Genomic DNA, 14,232 nt, shown 5'->3' with positions numbered 1-14,232 from the left:
AGGACATTTTGTTTAGCAGCTTGCTGTACAGCATAGCTAACAGATACACTGTCTCCACATCCCCATCTAGCCCTTTCTTCTTGTCTGAAGCCCTGAGACACTAGCCTTCTTTTCAGTCTCTGATACTGGCCATGCTTCCTCCTGCCACTAGGCTTTGAACATGCTGATCCTTCTGTAGACATATTTGTAACCCTTCCCTCCAACACCATTGCCTAGTTAGCTCTTCTTCTTCCATCCAAATCAGCTCAGCCACTGCATCTTGAGGAAAGTCCCTACTGACCTTGATTATTTCATTTCCAAATATTCCCTATTACATAATCTCTAATATATGTGACAGTACAGCATAGTAGTAACAGCCCAGACCCTAAGGCCAGACTTCCTGGCTTAGAGCCCTAACCTCCCAACTTGCTAGTTCTTAATCCATGGAAAGAAACAAGAGCTCTGTGTCTCAGTTTCCTTATCAGTAAAACAGTGATTATAAAGTTACCAGTCTCATAGCCTTGTTCTGAGGACTCGATGGGTTAGTAAAATACTTGGAATAGTTCCTGGCATGCACCAAGTGCAATGTAAGAATTAGCTATCATTAAAGTACCATGCGCCTCTGTTAAAGAGATTGTAATTTTCCATTTATTTGTGATTCTTTGATGAATGTCTGTAGGCCAGTGTATTAGGGTTGTCTAGAGGGACAGAACTAATAGGAGATAAACATATATATATGTATGTTTATTAACTTACACAATCACAAGGCCCCACAATGATAGGCCAACTGCAAGCTGAGGAGCAAGGAGAGCCAGTCTGAGTCCCAAAACTGAAGAAGTTGGAGTCGGATGTTCAAGGGCAGGAAGCATCCAGCACGGGAGAAAGATGTAGGCTGGGAGGCTATGGAAGTATTGTCTTTTCACGTTTTTCTGCCTGCTTTATATACCAGCCGCACTGGCAGCTGAGTAGATGGTGCCCACCCAGATTAAGGGTGAGTGTGTCTTTCCCAACCCACTGACTCAAATGTTAATCTCCTTTGGCAACACCCTCACAGACACACTCAGAATCAGTACCTTGCATCTTTCAATCCAAACAGGTTGACACTCAGTAAATTTGCCTCTTTATGTCAAAAGGTGAAACGCAGGGCACAAACCCATCTTGCGTGCAGTCTGAGTGGACTGGCCAGCACCAGTCTGTGGTGGGCAGTCATTCATTAAGCAGCAGTGTTTTGCAAGACTGGTTAGCTGTCCCACCAAAACCATAATGGGGGCAAGGGAGTTTTTGGCCACAACATAAGGTGGTCTGTTAAGATTGGTGGAGAAATCTTCCAGACATTGTTTTTCAGGAACTGGTTTCTGTTCAATCATAGGAAAGCAAGTCTTCTAGCAGTTAGCAAGGTAGGAGAATATTGACCTCTGACTGACCTCCTGCCTTGCCAAAGCCAGAGAATCTGGTTTAAAGTTTTCTGGGATTTCTTTGCGCCACAAGGACTCTGTTTCATTCTGCCCCGGGGGTTTTAAGACTATTTCACAGTGGTTCTAAACCCTCAGAAATGACCATACTATTTGTCAGGTCTTTCTCAGCCTTTGCTATAAAAGGAGTGAGACCTCAAAGCCATTCAAGAGATGTAGCTTCTAGGTGGGTGGATTGGGAGAGAAAGTCAAATATTCACCTGAGAAAACACCATCTTCTGAGGCATTCATTCATCAAAAAAATATTTATTAGGTGCTTATTCTGTGCCAAGGAATCTTTTAGGTGTAGGAGATACAATAGTAAACAAAAAGACAAAAATAAAATTCCTGCCCTCATGAACTTATATTCTCACATGTGTGTGTAATAGAGAGGAATAGAGGCAAAATTTTTCCTTAAAATAAGTAAAATGTAGTACATTATAGGGTGTAAGTTCTATGGAGAAAAATAAAGCAAGGAAGGACCCTAGAGGGTGCTAGATTGGGAATATGGGACATTTCCGTTAACTCTCACGGTGTTGGGTAAATGAGCTCATTCCTACTTTAGCATTTGGCATTACAAGAAGAAACTTCCTCATTGCACTAGAAAAGTATTTGGCTATTTGATCTTCACTTTAGGGAGGAAAGTATTGAAATCTCAGCTTTCTGGGAGTTTCAAATTTTTAGCGCGGTTACAGTAACAATTCATTCCCCTACCCTGAACCTCTTGTGTGCATCTTTGACATAACACACTTGTCCAAGTGGAAAGTCATACCTTGGTCCACCAAGAAAACAAGGACACAGAATACAGAAGTTGGCTGAAGCTGGCCATTTGAATATGGGCTGGCCAAACTCATATAGTAGTTTTCTTATCAGGGTCAGAAATCTCTGCAAGCCAGGGAACTATCCTTCAGGCTCCCTTTACTTCATTAGGCATTTTCCAAACAGAAGGAAGGACCCATGTTTCGGAAATTCTGGTCAGAGTATTCGGGTGGTCACATATGAAAGTACTCCTTCATGCCTGCCAACACCCACTCAGCAGTGCTAAACCCTGCAAGAAAGCAGGGGCTTGGGGAGAGGGCTTGAGTTTGAAACATACTGCCAATGCACTGAAAACCATGAAAAAAATCTTCTCGACTTAACTGGCTTGGCCAATGAGATTGAATCATTTGCAAAACCACTTTTATGAAGCATTGTCCAGAGACTGAGAATACAGCATAAAGATCTAAACAGCCCCCAGTCTTCTCCTAAGTAATGACAAGAGTCTTCAGTGTCTGATGAAACAAAAGCAAATTCTGTCTCTCAGAAGGTGGGAAGGGGGCCACATGACCTATACTGCACTGCAGAACCCCAGGTGATATGCTGAACGGGAGTGGAGGGGAAATTGTGGAAGAGCTAGAGAAACTTCCACATAAACAATTTGTAAGGTAATATAAATGATCTCTGGACAATTTTAATTGCTCTCAGAGTACAATGAAAAGATGCTAAAACATCCCAGCAAATATTTATAAATGTTTTTAGCTCAACTCTCCATAAATCAGTGTGCTTTTTCATGTTTCTCGTAAGATTTACACCTGAACAATTTTTAAGAGATGAGCTCACTGTGATTAGTTAATTCAGTATGGTTACTTAACAGCTTGCTATTCCTGAGGTATAGTGACCCTAACATGCTGATTGGTGTTAACTGCGAAACCAAGCTGACTGACTCACAAGAAGACCTCTTAAAAATAGCAAGCCTTCATTTGCTCTCTGTGCCACCAATAGCTTCTGAGTTTTGTTTTGTTTTTTTTTTAATTGAAACACGTGAAGATTTGTTTAAAAGTACCATTCTAATACTTCTTCAAAAGTGGCTTCTCATTGTACTTCAGCGTAAATATGAGCACCGGGAACAGTTTCATGGAGTTTAAGTTGAGTGAACATCGGCCATGAAAATCCATCACAAATACTTTTGGATCAATAGTCTATTTTTAAAAAGAAAGGAAAAAACCACTTTTTTATAGTCCCTAGCTTTGCCATATGCCCGCCTTAAGTGGAAGGAAAATTAATCACTTAACTATGTTTTACAAAAAGCATTCCAAGCCCTTTTTTTCTTTTTGTAAGACATAGTTAAGTGATTAATTTTCCGTCCACTTAAGGCGGGCATATGGCAAAGCTAGGGACTGCAAACAAGTGGTTTTTTCCTTTCTTTTTTAAAATAGACTATTGATCCAAAAGTATTTGTGATGGATTTTCATGGCCGATGTTCACTCAACTTAAACTCCATGAAACTGTTCCCGGTGCTCATATTTACGCTGAAGTACAATGAGAAGCCACTTTTGAAGAAGTATTAGAATGGTACTTTTAAACAAATCTTCACGTGTTTCAATTAAAAAAAAAAAAACAAAACAAAACTCAGAAGCTATTGGTGGCACAGAGAGCAAATGAAGGCTTGCTATTTTTAAGAGGTCTTCTTGTGAGTCAGTCAGCTTGGTTTCGCAGTGTCTAGCAACTTAACACCAATCAGCAGTGTAGTCAAAATCTCTGAACATTTCCTGCTCCTCTTCCGAAAGTATCCTTCGTTCTCGAGGTGGAGTCAGAATAGGTGCTTCTGAGGTAAATTCATCATGGAAATTGCTAACAGCTTCTCGTCCTCTTATGGTGGGTATAAATGGTGGCTTTACTTTTTTGTCCATCAGAGCGCTCCAATCAATTAGCCGGAAAAATGGGTGCTTTTTTACATCTTCTGCATCTTTCTTGCTAGCCCCAAGGCGCCGCTCAGGCTTTCTTCTTAACAGCCTTCTCATTATAGAAATGGCTTCTGTAGATAAGAACCTTGGATAGTTTACTTCGTCATTTACAATACTGTCAAAAAGTTTCTCTTCGTCATCACCAAGAAAGGGATAGTCACCAACAAGCATTTGATATATAAGCACGCCAAGGCCCCACCAATCTACAGCCCTTGTATAGGAAATTTCTGTTAATACTTCTGGGGCAAGATATAGAGGAGTGCCACAAAATGTGCTTGTTCTATCTCTGTATCCCATTCCTTCTTTGCAAAGACCAAAATCAGCAATTTTCACAAAGCCCTCTGTATCTAGCAATAAGTTTTCCAATTTCAAATCTCTATGAGCAATTTTGTGTTCGTGTAAATACTGCAACCCAAGAACTACACAAGCAGCATAAAATACAGCTGTTGGTTCAGAAAAGACACCAGTATTAATGTGCATCCTTAGGTCCCCACCGGCAGCATATTCCATTACAAAGCAAACATGCTCTTTGGTTTGGAAACATGCAAAAAGGTTCGTCAAAAAGGGATGCCTTACGCTATTCACAGTCTCAAAAATTCTTTTTTCACACATCAGGATGTCTACTTGATGTCGAGCCACAATATCTCCTTTCTTTAGGGCTTTTATAGCAAACATCTCATTTGTGTGTTTATATTCAGCTAAAAGCACCTTTCCAAACCGTCCTCTTCCCAAGACAGCACAACACCTGAAATCTTGCAGATTAAACTGAAACCTTTGCTGCGATCTGCGAGTCGTTGGGCAATCTGTAATATCTTCTGGATCTGATACAACAATATGTGCATTTAATTCCTGCAGCTTGTGATGTAGTTCTTCTAATTTTTTATTTGATTTTTTCAAAATGTTGTCTACATAAGACAAACTTTTTTTATCTCTTGTGACTTTCCTCAGATTTTCAGCTCCCTCTTTGATTTTCAGTTCTTTCCTTATTTCTCTCTTAATTCGATCCTTGATATCATCCAATTTCTGCTGCACCATTGTATCTGAAAAGTCTAATTTTTGAACAGCACTCACATTCTCAGAAAACGGAAGACTTCGGGAATCCCCCTGCAGTTCCGTGAGCAGAATCTCCCCCCGTTGGGGGTTGGACGCCATTGCACTCCGGTATGGACTCCGCACCTGGACGCGGCCGCCGCTGACGAAGGGAGCCTTCAATCTATTGTTGCTAGTAGAACAACGAGGGTCACTATTTGGAATATCTGGAGTCCTTGGGCAATCTGTAATATCTTCTGGATCTGACACAACAATATGTGCATTTAATTCCTGCAGCTTGTGATGTAGTTCTTCTAATTTTTTATTTGACTTTTTCAAAATGTTGTCTACATAAGACAAACTTTTTTTATCTCTTGTGACTTTCCTCAGATTTTCAGCTCCTTCTTTGATTTTCAGTTCTTTCCTTATTTCTCTCTTAATTCGATCCTTGATATCATCCAATTTCTGCTGCACCATCGTATCTGAAAAGTCTAATTTTTGAACAGCACTCACATTCTCAGAAAACGGAAGACTTCGGGAATCCCCCTGCAGTTCCCTGAGCAGAATCTCCCCCCGTTGGGGGTTGGACGCCATTGCACTCCGGTATGGACTCCGCACCTGGACGCGACCGCCGCTGACGAAGGGAGCCTTCAATCTATTGTTGCTAGTAGAACAACGAGGGTCACTATTTGGAATATCTGGAGTCCTTGGGCAATCTGTAATATCTTCTGGATCTGACACAACAATATGTGCATTTAATTCCTGCAGCTTGTGATGTAGTTCTTCTAATTTTTTATTTGATTTTTTCAAAATGTTGTCTACATAAGACAAACTTTTTTTATCTCTTGTGACTTTCCTCAGATTTTCAGCTCCCTCTTTGATTTTCAGTTCTTTCCTTATTTCTCTCTTAATTCGATCCTTGATATCATCCAATTTCTGCTGCACCATCGTATCTGAAAAGTCTAATTTTTGAACAGCACTCACATTCTCAGGAAACGGAAGACTTCGGGAATCCCCCTGCAGTTCCCTGAGCAGAATCTCCCCCCGTTGGGGGTTGGACGCCATTGCGCTGGTATGGACTCCGCACATGGATTCGGCCGCCACTGGCGAAGGGAGAAGGCGGGACGGAGCTCGGAGTGGGGGTGAGGAGAGGGGAGAGAAAGCAAAAAAAAACAACTAGGGATTCATGGAGGCGCAGCCCCTGCGGGAGGAGCGGCTTATTCCCTCCGGTTCATCGAGAGAGGCGGGGAACGAGGGCACTTGTAGCGGGCTTCCTCTCACTGCCTGCCGGCCGCCACCACTGCCCACACCGGAATGTTGGTCTAGTCGCTCTGGGTGACACCAGAATCTGCCTCAAGCTTCTGTGTTCTGACCATTGTGGCCGCCTATTGCATTTTTTTTAAAACTTGGAGTCAATGACATGGATGACCAGTTAATCAAGGCTGCCCACTTGGATGCCTTTTTTCATGTCTCTGCAAATTCAGAGAATTCATCGAACATTCACTAAGCATCTAGAGCCAGGAATGGTGTGGACACATTAAGTTATTGCTGAATAAAAGAGTAAACCACGCTTACTTAGAGGCTGGTCTTGCAGATATTACAGAAACACTTGTCAATCATAAAACAAGATGCATGTGTTCTTATAACCTGCTGACCAGTTTCTCAAAGTTCTCCTCAGAGTCTTCCTTAGGTAATTGCCCTCTATTCAGCTGGTCTCCCTAGCAACAGCTGACATCCTGAGAAAGGCAGCTGTGGCTCTGCCTCAGCTCCATCCATTGCTCACTCTAGTGGGTTTCTGTAATTTTCCATAGCAGCAGCACCTATGTTCATGTTATATTATCTTCTCATTGTTCTTGTGAATTTTTAAAAAATAAGGGTGGGTTATATATACAGTTTGACTCATTTCCATTAAAAACAATTAAAATGATTGATAAAATGAAAACAAACAAAAAATTCACCATCATAAATATGTCTCCAAGCTGGCAAGAAAGTAAGGAATCCTCAGATTAAAAACTGAATCGAGACAGGCACCCAGAAACAAAAGCAGAGACAACTTTTGCATTGAGGATATTTGCCATGAATTTGAGCCTGGGTGCTCAAGGTCTTGCAGGGTATGGAAAAACAGAGACAAAGACTAGGGCCCAACCAGGTTGTGATTTAATAGAAACCCCACCCCCACATATAAACCCTGGACCCCAAAGCCTATACCCTACAAATAAACATGCTCCCTGCCCCTCTCCCCAGGGGACAGTGAGGACACATACTATCTGGAGTCACTGACTGTATTAGTCTGTTTTGACACTGCTGATAAAGACATACCTGAGATTGGGTAATTTAAAAGAAAAAGAGGTTTAATGGACTCACATTTCCACGTGGCTGGGAGGGCCTTGCCATCATGGTGGAAGGCAAAAGCCGTGTCTTACATGGCAGTAAACGAGAGAATGAGAACCAAGCAAAAAGGGAAACCCCTTATAAAACCATCAGATCTCATGAGATTTAGTCACTACCAAGTGAACTGTATGGGGGGAAACTGCCCCCATGATTCAGTTATCTCCCACCAGGTCCCTCCTATAACATATGGGAATTATGGGAGCTACAATTCAAGATGAGATTTGTCAAGATGAGATATAAACCATATCACCGAGTATACAGGGAAAGTCTCCTTTGGGAATTTGCAACTATACACTGGCCCTCACATGGTTTGTAACCCAAATTCACACAATCTATGTTGTCTAAAAAACATACCATCAAAAATGTAGTTTAAAGTGATCCCAGGCTGGTAGTAGTACTGCTTGCCTAGTGGAACCAAGTGCAGTTCTTTTCTGGAAGAACTACCTTGCTTCTAAAAACAGAAGGTAAGATATGGCCTAAGACAGAATAGTGAATTTAAAGATAAACCTGAGGAAACCACAAGAATAAAGCATAGACAGAAAACAAGATGAGAAACAGGACAGTTTGAGAACCATGGAGGACAGAATGAAAAGGACTAACACAGGTCTGATGTGAGAATGACAGGGAGAAAGAAAGAATCGGGTAGAAACAATATTCGAAGAGAGGGCAGCTGAGAGGTTTTTAGAAAGCCATCTACAGATTGAGAAAACCCAGCTATGGTTGGGTGCAGTGGTTCAATCCTGTAATCCCAGCACTTTGGGAGGCTGAGGTTGGTGGATCACTCGAGGTCAGGAGTTCAAGACCAGCCTGGCCAAGATGGTGAAATGCCGTCTTTACTAAAAATAAAAAAAAATTAGCCGGGCGCCATGGCAGGCGCCTGTAAATCCCAGCTGCTCAGGAGGCTGAGGCAGGAGAATCTCTTGAACCTGGGCAGCAGAGGTTGCAGTGAGCCGAGATCGCCCCACTGCACTCTAGGCTGGGCGACAGGGTGAGACTCCCTCTGAAAAAAAAAAAAAAAAGTTTTTACAAAAACTTGATTTAGACCACTGAAAATTTAAGTGTTAAACATTGATCACATTACCAGTGTTTAAGTGGCTAAGCTGGGTGCTTTTTATTGTATAGTGAGATACTTTTTAAATGAAAACATACTACTGGTATAAGGAGTTGCTTTGGTAAATATTAAGTGAAAAGTCTCAAAGGTACATAACCATTTTTGCATTCAGCTTGTGAATATCTTTACATAAATTATCTCTTCTGGATAAATAAATTCAGACCATCTTCTCAGCTGTGAATACTTGTTGGCACAGTTTTCAGCATTGTTATAATCCTATGTGCTTTTTACTAGAATGGGAACTTGAGGTTATCAGAAGATCTTGAATCCTCCTTTCCCCCAAAATCTGTTCTTCCCCAGACAGATATGTTTGAAAAGTTTGAAAACTGTGTAGCACTGCATAAATACAACTGATTGTTTAATGAAGTGAGACAGAGCTTTCAGTACCAGAGAGATTTTGAATATGGTTGGCCTTAGAGGACCAGAGTTCTGTCTGCTGTTCATTGTCTGTGATCTTGGGCAAGTGATTAACTTATAAGCCTTTATTTCATTATCTGTTAATATCTCATGGATGCCATGGGGTGCTTAGTAAAAGGTTTAAGGTAGATGTGGATTCAAAATAGCCTTGTTTTTCCTCCCTTGTCACTTTGTTCCAGAGAAACCACGTAGATAAAGAGGTATGGTAACAATGGGGAGCAGGTAAGCTCTAAAGAAATTAATGTCACCCACATTAGACTCAACTCTAAATTGCTAGATAGGAATGGATTATCTATTTACTAAGAGGCTTCTTAGGGTAAGCAATTCCAAGTGTACTTAAATTGATTTCTTTTCCACAGTGAACGAATACCATTAGAATTCTTGCATATGAATCTGCACTTCTCTGGACAGCATATAGTTGGTTCTTGTCGTTTAATCCGTTCTGATCATCTGTCTTTTAATTGGTGTCAACTTTTTTTGTTAACCAATTTGTTGTGATTTTACATTATTAGCAGAGGATAGAGTGTCCTGAGTCACAAACCTCTTGCTAATAGATCTGCAAAAGACAATAAAGCCTCCTGGCCAAATTTATCCTGACCACATTCATTTATCTACGTAGTAAGGTTTTAGGACGATCCTTGCTTGGAAGAAAATGTAGCATGAAGGATTTGAATACTTTGTTTCTCTGACTTACTTCCAGGTGTGTGTCTGGTGGTTCTAAGTAGCAGTAATTTGAACCAGTTGTACATCATCCAGTCTCAAAAATGTTAACAAAACAGTTTCTCATGATGTAAGGTGATTTTAAGTGAGCACTAGAGTTTGCAGCACAATGGCTTAAGTCACATTTGGCAATTTTTTGGCCCTCTTAGGCCTTGAGTTTTGTTAACCAGGGAGCATAAGTTGGGAAAACATGCACACACATTAGAAACATTTAAGAGATATATGTAGAAAGGAACTTGATAAATAACCCTTTGGACATCTTCTCTTCCCTAACGTATCTGAAGTATATTTCATGTCACAGAAGGTGTTAACACCAGACCTAGATTAAATAATTTCTCAGGCATCCTTCCCACTCTTTATTTCTTTCACTGGTTTACTCATGAAGTTTTCTAACATTATTTCCTAACCATTTTTTTTTTCCATGCAGGAAACCTATGAGAATATCCCAGGCCAGTCAAAGATCACATTCCTCTTAGAAGCCATCAGAAATACGACAGCTGCTGAAGAGGTACTACCTTAATATTTGTGACTATTACATTCTTAGAAAATAAGTTATTAGATGATCATAGTACAAATGAGAATTGTGATTAACCACATAGACTTTACTAGAACTTTGTACTTATTATTTGCTAAAAGCTACTTAGGAGTTATAATGTAATTTTTTGAAGTACTTTGTATTAAGAATGAGAATTGCCTTTTATCCGCATAAGATGTGTCCAGGGTAGATGAAGGTTATTAATGAAGGTTATTAATGAAGATGAAGTTATTAGTCAAGTCCCAGCAATTTGGGGCCAACTGTTACACAAGTTATTGTTTAGCTTCCCAGATGGTTACTAGACACAGAGGTCTGACCTCCCGCAGGTCAGGCGGGCTTGCTGGGCTGTTTATTGTAGATAAGGGGTTGGTTTCCTGAGAGGTTGCTGGAAGCCATGGTCCAGTTCTATTGTTATATACGGTCTGACCATGGTCTATTTAGATATTCAGCCTCTCACACGCCATTTAGTGTTAAACAAAAAAGCTTTCTGGGTAAGTGTAACTCAGCAGATACAGGAAATGCAAGAGGGTGTGTGCACTGGTGTTGGTTGTTTTTCTTAGAAAACAATTGTTAATAGCTCCATGATGGGAGAACTTGTTAAAGGGTAAATAGAAGTGCAAGGTCCAAGCTGCGTGAATCTCATCAGTGGTAATAACAGGCGTGTGGTTAAGTGCTCACACACTGCGCTGGAAATTTCTCCTCAAATATTTTAAAAATTAAAAAGCACAAAGAGGATTCAGTTCACATGGAGCCTGCCCCACCTACCCTGATCTCATGCCCTCAGGAAAAAAGAAATGGGTCTGTTACTGCAGAAGGGTCTAAGAGGTCATTATTTTGAGCCACACATCATGACAATAACCAGGGTAGCAGTCTCAGAAGTGATTCTAGATTATTGCTCACAGAGGAGCACTCTAATGTTTTTTTCATTTGAGCCAATTATTTAAGGCAAAACTGTCTTTCACATTAAAAACCCAGTGGGCAACTTGTAAGCATCAAATAAATTGCACTGGGGGTCCATTTTCAGGCTCCGTTGTATAAAACTGCCATTACTTGCCCCACTAGTTATGGGGAAACAGAAAAGTTTGCATTATTCTACATTTCACATGCAAACAACTGGAGCTCAAAGGCATTTTAAAAATGCAATCTTGTCTTTCCAATCTTTGCAGCTTCCCTGGGCTCTATGAAATGGAGTGAGCTGAACACACTAAATTAGCCCCACTTGCTAACAGAATGAATGTCTCCTCAAAACCAGGTAGAGGAAAGAAGGCAGGAAGCCCCCTGCCAGCAGCAGCGACAAACCATTTCCTCTCCTTCCAGAAAGGGCCAAAGAATTAACTAAATCCTTAGCTCTTCTGAGAAGAGCAGCAAAGATAACAGTGAAGATTAAGCTTGAAGGAAAGAGAACCCCTTGGCTGCAGATTAGCAAACCTGAAGCAAAGAAAAACTGCTCATTTCAGCTGCATTGCCTTGGTCCCCAAAATTGCCACTGCACAGCCTTTTGCTATATGGTGAAGAAAACCCCACTCAAATACCCCGTAAAGATGAGCTAGGTCCTCTGTTTCATTATTTGTTTGAAAATATCTGAGCCTGTGCCTCACACAGGAGTTACTAAGGCACATTCTCAGAAAGGGAGAAAATAATAGTAGATTAACCAGAGCCAGGGACACCATTTCCTCCAGCTTCAATTGCTTGCCCATATTGTGTTCTTCTGTTAAGCAAGAGCCCAGAAAGCTAATTAGATTGGTCCTGCTCCCACAAGTCACCCTTGGGGAAGAGATGTTGGGAGGATGAATGTCCCCCTAAGGCTCTATGTCTTTCATTTTGCATGAAGTCAGTGCTCTTTCTGCTACAGGGGTGGGAAAGTGAACGAATGAGCCACCTTCCTGGACATTGTGCTTGTTGATTCTGGAACGTATCACACACACACACACAAACCCAGACAATGAAGCTGTATACCAAACCACAAGGATTTACATGTAACTGGAAAAAAAAAAAAAAAAAAAAAAGAAAGAAAAAGACCATGCACTATGCAGTATAATCACTCATTGATTTTTCAAATCGTTAACACCCATGATGTATCAGACACTGGGATTTCATAGATGTGAAAGTCATTATTCCCACCCTCAAGTAGCCCATGGTCTAGAAATTCAACCTCCAATCCGTGACCAGTCCATCACAAAATCTTGTCAATTTTACCTTCTAATTAGCTCTCAAAAGCATCCAATTCTAACTTTATACCCACCAAAGCGACCCAAACCATCATCTCTCACCTGAACTTTTACAATAGTCTTCTAACTGTTCTCTCCACATCCTCTCTTCTTCCTTATATTCTCCAAAGCCAGAATTACCTTTTTGAAGGTAAAGATACATCTTAAAATCTTTAAGTGATGTCTTTGTACACCTTAAAATCTTTAAGTAATTGCTCAGTATTCACAGACTAAAAATAAAATGCCTTAAAATGTCCATAAGGCCCTAAGTGTAATAGCCCCAACCTGCCTGCAGTCAAATGCAAAAAACAAACAAACAAACAAACAAACAAACAAAAAAACTGCCCCAATTCTCCAGCCCTCCTGTATCCATGGCTTTGCAGCATAACTTTGTAGCTCATTCCATTACAAACGGGAGTCTACTTCTCCACCCGTGAATCCAGGCTGCTTTGTGACTTGCTGTGGCCAATAGAATAGGAGAGAAATGATGGCGGTGTTCTAAAGCTGCATCTCAAGAGGCTTTAGTCATTGCCATTCATTCACTTGGAATTCCACCACCACGTTAACGAGCCCAAGCTAGCCTGCTGCAGTGTGACAGACCAAGTGGAGCACCACCACGCCATCCGGGTTTCCTAGCCAAGGCTCCACACACATGAGAGAACCCAGCCACGATCAGACACCTATCCAACCCATAGCTGACCACAGATGATGAGTGAGTCCTGGTCAGCCCAACCTAGCCAGGAGACTCACACCACTGACTACAGATGTGGAAGCAATGATAAATGGTTACTGTTTTAAGGCAGGACATTTTGTTTAGCAGCTTGCTGTACAGCATAGCTAACAGATACACTGTCTCCACATCCCCATCTAGCCCTTTCTTCTTGTCTGAAGCCCTGAGACACTAGCCTTCTTTTCAGTCTCTGATACTGGCCATGCTTCCTCCTGCCACTAGGCTTTGAACATGCTGATCCTTCTGTAGACATATTTGTAACCCTTCCCTCCAACACCATTGCCTAGTTAGCTCTTCTTCTTCCATCCAAATCAGCTCAGCCACTGCATCTTGAGGAAAGTCCCTACTGACCTTGATTATTTCATTTCCAAATATTCCCTATTACATAATCTCTAATATATGTGACAGTACAGCATAGTAGTAACAGCCCAGACCCTAAGGCCAGACTTCCTGGCTTAGAGCCCTAACCTCCCAACTTGCTAGTTCTTAATCCATGGAAAGAAACAAGAGCTCTGTGTCTCAGTTTCCTTATCAGTAAAACAGTGATTATAAAGTTACCAGTCTCATAGCCTTGTTCTGAGGACTCGATGGGTTAGTAAAATACTTGGAATAGTTCCTGGCATGCACCAAGTGCAATGTAAGAATTAGCTATCATTAAAGTACCATGCGCCTCTGTTAAAGAGATTGTAATTTTCCATTTATTTGTGATTCTTTGATGAATGTCTGTAGGCCAGTGTATTAGGGTTGTCTAGAGGGACAGAACTAATAGGAGATAAACATATATATATGTATGTTTATTAACTTACACAATCACAAGGCCCCACAATGATAGGCCAACTGCAAGCTGAGGAGCAAGGAGAGCCAGTCTGAGTCCCAAAACTGAAGAAGTTGGAGTCGGATGTTCAAGGGCAGGAAGCATCCAGCACGGGAGAAAGATGT

At 41.2% G+C, this 14,232-nt stretch overlaps 2 protein-coding genes across 2 annotated transcripts in view; one reads left to right on the top strand and one right to left on the bottom strand.

Moving 5' to 3' along the window:
* The window catches only part of LOC129463715 (uncharacterized), a 48,695-nt gene that overhangs the window by 23,100 nt on the left and 11,363 nt on the right, over positions 1-14,232 (top strand). Inside the window, exon 6 of the mRNA XM_063618500.1 lies at positions 10,249-10,329. Within this exon, the coding sequence (XP_063474570.1) occupies positions 10,249-10,329 (81 nt within the window). The remainder of the gene's footprint in view (positions 1-10,248; positions 10,330-14,232) is intronic.
* LOC129463786 (serine/threonine-protein kinase N2-like) lies at positions 2,856-9,467 on the bottom strand. Its single transcript, XM_063618992.1, has one exon. The coding sequence runs from the start codon at positions 6,269-6,271 to the stop codon at positions 3,917-3,919; it is 2,355 nt and encodes a 784-aa protein (XP_063475062.1). The 5' UTR covers positions 6,272-9,467; the 3' UTR covers positions 2,856-3,916.

Source organism: Symphalangus syndactylus, chromosome 15 (genome assembly GCF_028878055.3).
Source record: "Symphalangus syndactylus isolate Jambi chromosome 15, NHGRI_mSymSyn1-v2.1_pri, whole genome shotgun sequence".
Taxonomy (NCBI): domain Eukaryota; kingdom Metazoa; phylum Chordata; class Mammalia; order Primates; family Hylobatidae; genus Symphalangus; species Symphalangus syndactylus.
Note: the sequence above shows the minus strand (reverse complement) of the source record. Positions and strands in the feature narration are given on the sequence as shown.